A 7,254-nucleotide genomic window follows, 5' to 3' on the forward strand; every position below is an offset into this window, starting at 1 on the left:
GGTGCATAACATTCGCAAAAAAGACAAAGGCGCCCCAAAAAGATTATGGAACCATATAAACGCACTCGGAGCTCCGAATTAAAAACTCGCAAACGGTTGTAAGGGATGAAGACGGTAACATCTACGAAGGAGATGATGCGCTGCGGTACATAAGAGACGTTGTTAGGGATAACTTCGGCACGAAAGAAAGCGTACTTCAGACTCAAACACATCCAGCAACAACAGAGAAAATCCTGAGAGATCAAAATTTAGCATAGAGACTGGGGGAAGAAGCGGAAGAAAATGTCCCTAATAACACGGCGACAGGACCCGATGAAATCCTAATACAGCTAATCAAAAACCTCGGTCCAAAGAGCAAGGCACTGCTGACTAATGCCATAGAAAAAGTGATTTAAGAACGAAGAAAATTCCAGTTGAATGGCGTGAAAGCAAGGTGAACCTCATCTACAAAGGCAAAATCGAAAAGGACAGGACGAACTCGCACAGACTAGTTACAGTAACGTCGGTGATATCTATAATGGCAATGCACGCCATAAAATTAGAACTGTCGAAGTGGGTGGGAAAAAAAATATGTACTGGGGGAACTACAGAATGGGTTCAGATCAGGCAGACAAAAGCATACCGGAGCAAATATTCGTAACAAGATGAGACATGCGTACATGCACTGCAGCAAAAACCCGGAGACGTAAGACAATAAATGGCTCATAACCCTTTAAGCGATGGCTCATACACCCGTAAACGCGGCCTCCCCCTTACGACGACAGAAGTGAAATTCTTCGCTGGAATGATGAGCGGAAACGGAGCCAGCTGTGGAAGAAGACGACAACGCTCGAACCATTGCTGATAATGATAGTTTCTGCGAACAGACACGGGCGTTCAGGCCAGAGATAAACAAGCTTCGCTTGTAATTAGTTAAACGGTACTTAGAATAAACAAGAGAAAGAACGGTTGCTTAAAAAGGAGGTAAGAAACGCCACGGTCCTTTATAGCCGACTGTTCGCGCGCCGCTGCGAACGCTTTATATAACTGAAATTGCGCGAAACAGTGCGACTCTCACGGCGCGTGCATAGTAGACATATACACACCAGCCATCGTTTTCAGTGCTTCGCGGCTGCTGCTCTTCTTTTCGGTTCATTAAAGCATGCTCACTCTCATTAGAGACATTCGATCTATCTCGCTATGCATTCATCTAGCGGTATATCGAGAGATCTCGGCTGTAAAAAATTAGGCACGGAAAAATGCAATCTATCTCAAACTAAGTTGACGATAGCACAATGAACGCAGACAGCCTATACGATGGGAAAGCTTCCAAGAATTTAATTAGGAGACTCGCCCTGAGGCCGGGCCGCTTGTTCACGTTGGCTAGCTGCTCTCGGGTACAGCGCACAGTTCACTGGGGATTCGATAGCTGCATGCTATTTTGATTCTACGTCTTCTCGCGGATTACTTGAGCAGCCAACTTGCACGTTGACCGAAAAGGCAAGTGGAAATGAAGGCATGTCTAGCTACCAGAAATTCTGATATTCGCCGCAGTTATTAAATAATTGCCCGTCCAAAATGCGTTGCGAAACAAACTAGCATTTCACTTAACATTTTCCTATAAATGGCCTCCGTTGCTCTATGTCGTACACATCTATTGGCGTAGAATGTGAACACATCTTGTAGCACCATTCAGGGATATAGGTACGTCTAAATACCTATCTTGAGAGCTGTCTCTGGAGATAGCGCATAATAAACCAATACCCAACGCAGCTTCCAAAGCGCTTGTTTCGTACCTTAAACTCAAAGAGAATTGCACCCTGCCCTGTTACAATTGTTTCGTCGGTCCCGCCGACCCTGTACTATCTTATCTACAACGGCATTGCGGGGTATAAACCACTTCGGCTGTGTGAAAACGCATTGTGAAGCAATTTCCGGCCTGTTATCTAAAAAACATATCAGAGGAGGCATATTCCCTGCTGCGCCAACTCTCCGTCCTAACTGAGCTAGCAGGATGTCATCAACGCAAGCGAATTAAAAATAATACGTGAAATAGAGAGCCGAGTATACTCATAAACAAAACAAAACATGGCTGTTGTACAGAAGCTATGGACATGATTTTGATGCAGTTTAGGAGAGTGACAAAATTTTAAAGCCCCTCTATTGTTTTCATTGTTATGTCACACGGCCTTGCACGGGTTGTACAGCTCTCGATATGATATCCGTGGGAACTATTCCAACATGCTGCAGATACTGCAGCTGCCAGCGAAGCGCCGAATTGTTTTCTTTATCAGATAACGTACCAAGGAATGCTGCGTCGCTTTTTTTTTTTTTAATCACTCTAATCGCCTAAATAATCGCCATCAGCTGTACTGACAGCGCTGCGAACCATCAGCAAATGCTAAGTAAAAATAAATGAAAGAAATTCCCCGCACGTGCGGTGAATAATTGTCGCGCTAACTGCTGCGCATATATAGAAGCCAATTTGCAAGCGTAATTAAGTGCTCGGAAAACATTTAGCCACAGGAAAAAATGGATATGGACACCGTGGTGCCTATGTCTTCCCATGCGCCATAACGCTTTCCAAGTACAAACCAACAACAATTAGGTGCTCGAAATGTCGCTCGAACTGTGACGTTATTCTGCTAGTTTGTTGCCGCGTTCTGTGCCCGATGCGCGCGAGCCAGCCAAATAAAGTTTAATACGGAAAACGAGGCAAGGTCGAATCGAACGTTAGAGCACGAAACAACGCTTCCGTGGCGTCATCTGCCGCAGGGTTTAGAAGGCTCTGTCGCGGCTCAACCTCTACACTTTCGGGCTGCACGGCGGGGCAGAGGGACGGATATAGCATTCGTAAATAGCCCCCCCTTCTTTGCGCCGCCGGCAGGTCCCGCTGGTACAGCGAGACTGCCTGTGGAGAGAGTTATAAAAGGAGGTCGGTTAATGCCGGCACGTTTGGGCGGCGGCGGGCGCCTCGTCGACGAGTCTCCCGCGTGCAAATCGGCGTGTTGTGAGAACGACGCATCAGCTTTTATTACTGCCCAGGTGCGGGCACGCGAACGCACGTGCTCTCAGTTCAGTCGCGTTCCTGCATCAGTGTATAGTGCTATAGCTTGAAAAGTGCGGGGTTTTTTCACGAGAACATCGTGCGAGGCTTCGTCGCAGCAGCAGCACCACAGTTCCCGCAGTGCTTCTTCAGCCCGAAGAGGACGGCAGGCGTGTGCTATACCTTCGCGGTTCCCGTCACTTCGCTCCGCTGGTCTACGAGGCATTGTTGCGCGAGCAGCACAAGTGTTTCTAATCGTACGTGTGCCCGCTTTTCTACGCTGTTTCTTTTTTTTTTTTTCTCAGTCACTGCTGTAAGCGTTGATTCGTCGATGCGCCGGCAGCTGCGACCTGCGCGACTGGCATAAGGCACATGTGCGTGAGCGACGTGACGGCTGCCTGCGATAGCGGACGGTGCCGTGTATTTGACGCGTGAGCGCACAGCGCAATATCCCCGTCGGAAACTTGCACGACTGCAATAATCGACTGACCGCTGGCACTCTTCCCAAGGTGAGAGAGTGGTGGGGGCCGGACAGGCAGACAAAGAGACGCGGGGCGGCATGTTATAACGCGTGTACGAACACGCGTCCCAGCTTGTTATTTCCGAAAGGAAACAGGAGAGGTGGTCCAAGTAGAGGAAGACGTTGAAGAAGGACAGCGACAATGTCGGCTCCCGGTTCCGCCGCTTCGAAACAGCTTCAGGGGCCGCCCGACAACCTGCTCTACGTGTTCGTTATCAGCCGGCACGGCCAGCGGACTCCCATCATGCGCTGCCAGAACCTGCCGAACAAGGAACCCGTCGACTACGGCCAACTAACCGCGGAAGGTCGAGAGCAGACCTTCAAGCTGGGCCAGCTGCTGCGGGAGCGCTACAAGGCATTTCTGGGGGCCTCGGACACGCCCGGTCAGGTGGTGGCCACGCACGTCGCCCTGGATCGGTGTCGAGACAGCGTGAAGGAAACCGTGCGTGGCCTGGGTGTGCCCGGGGCTGCGACCAGCGCCGACCCGACGCGCTACGACGTGCCCTTTTTCGGTGGCGTGAACGACAACATGGACAAAGCGCTTAAGGGGCCGGGTCGAGGCGACTTCAAGACGCTGGGAGACCTGGTCGCCTTCGTCGCCGACAAGACGGGGGCGCCGTGCCGGAACAACAGGGACAAGTTCCTTGTCATGGACAGCCTGGTGACTCACGTGCTCAACGGCAACCCCGTGCCGGACTGGGCCAAGCCCGTGTGGGACGACTTGCTGTGGGCGGACCGGACGGTGTTCGCGCAGTTGCTCGTGGGTTACGAGCGGCCGTTCGCGGCTTACGTGCTGGGAAGGGTGCTGGACACCCTCACGGACAAATTCGAGAAGCGCGTCGAGCGTCCCGAGAGGATGCACGTGTTCTCCATGTCCGACACGAGCGTGTTTTCGGTTCTCAAGCTTCTGGACGGATCGCACGACGCTCGACCGTGCTTCTGCGCCAGCATCCTGATTGAGGTGTACAAGGACGGTCCCAGCGACCGCGTGCGAGTGCTGTATCGCGCCCAAGAAGAGCCTTGTCTAGTTCCAATGGACAAGACGGGGAACCCGTGTGAGCTGAGCAAGTTTCTGGAATTTCTGCGCGACGTTCTAAAAACGCCTTAGCAGCAAATTGGGCTGAGAAAGGACAGCGACAGCCACAATGTGCGCGCCAGCGTTTTAGTCGATGTATGCCCGAAGAAAAGAACTACTGTGCCATTTCTAATCTTTTTAGCTGTGCCTGCGATATGTTTTGAGCTCATTACGTTGTCATGTTGAAACTCAAGTGCCTGTAAAAGTAAAACACGCGCAGTTGCTGCCATCGTGTGCGGCATCGAGCCAGCCACCATGCTCCATACGGCTAACTTGTCGCAGAGGGGTGCAGATAAGTAATTTTCGCGATGTGGGAGGGGCTCCACCCACAGTGACCAAGCACGATCTTAATTTAAATAAAGTTGTTTCTCTCTCGCGATCAAATGAACTTTTTGCTGCATGAATTTCGCTACTCAATGCCTATCTTTCTTCGGCTACTTTTATCGATACTGCCGATTATATACATTCTGATAATGACTGATTGTCGAGGGTGGGGAAGTCTATATACAGAGAAGTTTGGTCTGTAACATTTACTGAAAGCCTCTCCGAAGCCGCCCCACACTTGGCCGGAACGTTTTTAGGACCTTGTACTGGCGTTTTTCTGGAAGTCCCGGTTGTCCGTAGTTCAGAGGGACAGTTGCGTTCACTCTGTTGAGCTTAAACTCTCAATCTTGCCGCAATCCCACCGGGGAGAGAACATGTACTGTTGCTGTATAGTAAGCGCTGCTATACACAAAGTACAAATTTTAGTTTCTTGGGTGTCAATTTATGGTGACATGGGTTCTCTGTAGTGTATATACCTTATGTAAATTCCTGGTGTGCACACACGTGCGCAGCATTAAATACTTGTTACCGTGAGCGCGGCACGGATATTTCCAAAGACTTTCACGCTGCATTCTTAGGCAACGCAAATGGTATCCACCTGCGGTTATAGCAAGCCTAAATACACCCATACGCTTAGTACTTCCGAAGAATGTGAAAAGTCACTTAAAACAGATTCGCTGTCTTTGGTGTACGTACCAGTTGCTCAGGTAGGCGTACGTCTACGAAGATTACTTTTGTGCTTCAATGCATACAACGACGTTTTGTTAAGAAAGTAACTGGAACGCCAATGCATTTCTGCGCAAAGTTCGGGAATTAATATCTCGAAATTGGTGTCATCCTGAGAATTCGTTCCGACGAGATCGCTCCCGCTCTTGCTTTTGGCGGCTCATACACACATATCCAATGCGGACATGAGCCCACACGTGATTTCTTTCTTCTTTTTCTTTCTTCTCCCTGGCTCATACTCGCATATACAATGCGCGTACGCGACACACGTGATTTTATTATCGTTAATCGGGACGTAACTGACGAGCATGTGATGTTATTGATGTCATGACCTATCAGACATGCTAGTCATGCATTCGTACCCTTCCATGCCAATTTTGGTATATACCAAGTGAACGAGACGCGAGTTCTCGATAGGTTTATTTCCGCTGGAGGGTTTCTGTGGTCGGACCGGGAATGTTTCGCCTAGGCATATACAGCTTCGCTGTAAAGATTTTTGAAAGTGTTCGCTGAAACAACCTGTATAACAACAATGCCAGTGACGTCAACGTTATGTGACGGATTTCAAAGTATTCTCTCATATTTAGGCTGCTTTGGCGCAGTGAAGGCTTTAAAAACTTGCCAGGTTCAGCCAAGACGACAAAACAACGATTCGATGGAACATGATGAACTGTCTAGGAAGTATCAAAAAATGGAAGCTTTTCAGGCACGTACTCAAAACATCAAACCCACCGTAGGGGAGTAGGGGCTATAGCGAGGGCGTGGTATCGAGTCCCAGCCGCGGCGGCCGCATTTCGATGGGGGCGAAATGCAAGAACGCCCCTGTACCCTACATTGGGTGCACGTTAAAGAACCCCGAGGTAATCAGAATTAATCCGGAGTCTCTCACTACGGCGTGCCTCATAATCAAATTGCGGTTTTGGCGCGTAAAACCCCGGAATTTAATTTAAATAAAACATAAAAATGTCAAAAAAAATATCTGGTAAAATTTTGCGCCGATAAAATGTTATGAGCGTATCTTTCCGATTTCTTAATGTCCACTCAAGCTTGTGAAAAGTATAGGCGCCGTCTACAGGTAGATTGTGCCAGCTAATTAATTGTAGGGGCGTGCGAGGGTCGTAACTTTCAAATTGAATACTTTCCGAATTGCCCAAATACTGTCCGAATTGTCCAAACACTGTCTGAATACTGTCCAGACTGTCCCAAAGCCCTGCGCTCGACCATCTCGCGATTTTATTTCATTTTAATATAGTATCTGACGCATACTCGTAGATATCACGGAAAAGTTCTTTCCCCCGAAATATTTCAAATCAGACAAAATTTGCACATTTAAGGGCTATATTACTTTTCTGAAACAGCCAGAGGAGGTAGGAGAACGAGTGCAAAAATTTAATATTTTCTTCAATGCCTCGTGGCGTACGATATTATGGTTACACGCGGTTTATACCGGGTGTTTTATTTTAGAATGTCCACATTTTTTTTTAATTGTCTGTGGCATATAGCACAATTGATCTAAATTACTCGGTAAGGCTGACATTAGTTCTACGAGATAGCAATATGCTTTATTAAATAATTAACACAGTT

At 48.4% G+C, this 7,254-nt stretch overlaps 1 protein-coding gene across 1 annotated transcript; it reads left to right on the forward strand.

The window, feature by feature from the left end:
- The first annotated feature begins 2,810 nt into the window (after positions 1-2,810).
- Positions 2,811-4,940, forward strand: LOC119461433 (testicular acid phosphatase homolog). The gene has a single exon (XM_037722732.2). It carries the CDS (start codon positions 3,688-3,690, stop codon positions 4,651-4,653), a length of 966 nt encoding a protein of 321 aa, XP_037578660.1. The 5' UTR covers positions 2,811-3,687; the 3' UTR covers positions 4,654-4,940.
- The last annotated feature ends 2,314 nt before the right edge of the window (positions 4,941-7,254 follow it).

Source organism: Dermacentor silvarum, chromosome 8 (genome assembly GCF_013339745.2).
Source record: "Dermacentor silvarum isolate Dsil-2018 chromosome 8, BIME_Dsil_1.4, whole genome shotgun sequence".
NCBI classification, from domain to species: domain Eukaryota; kingdom Metazoa; phylum Arthropoda; class Arachnida; order Ixodida; family Ixodidae; genus Dermacentor; species Dermacentor silvarum.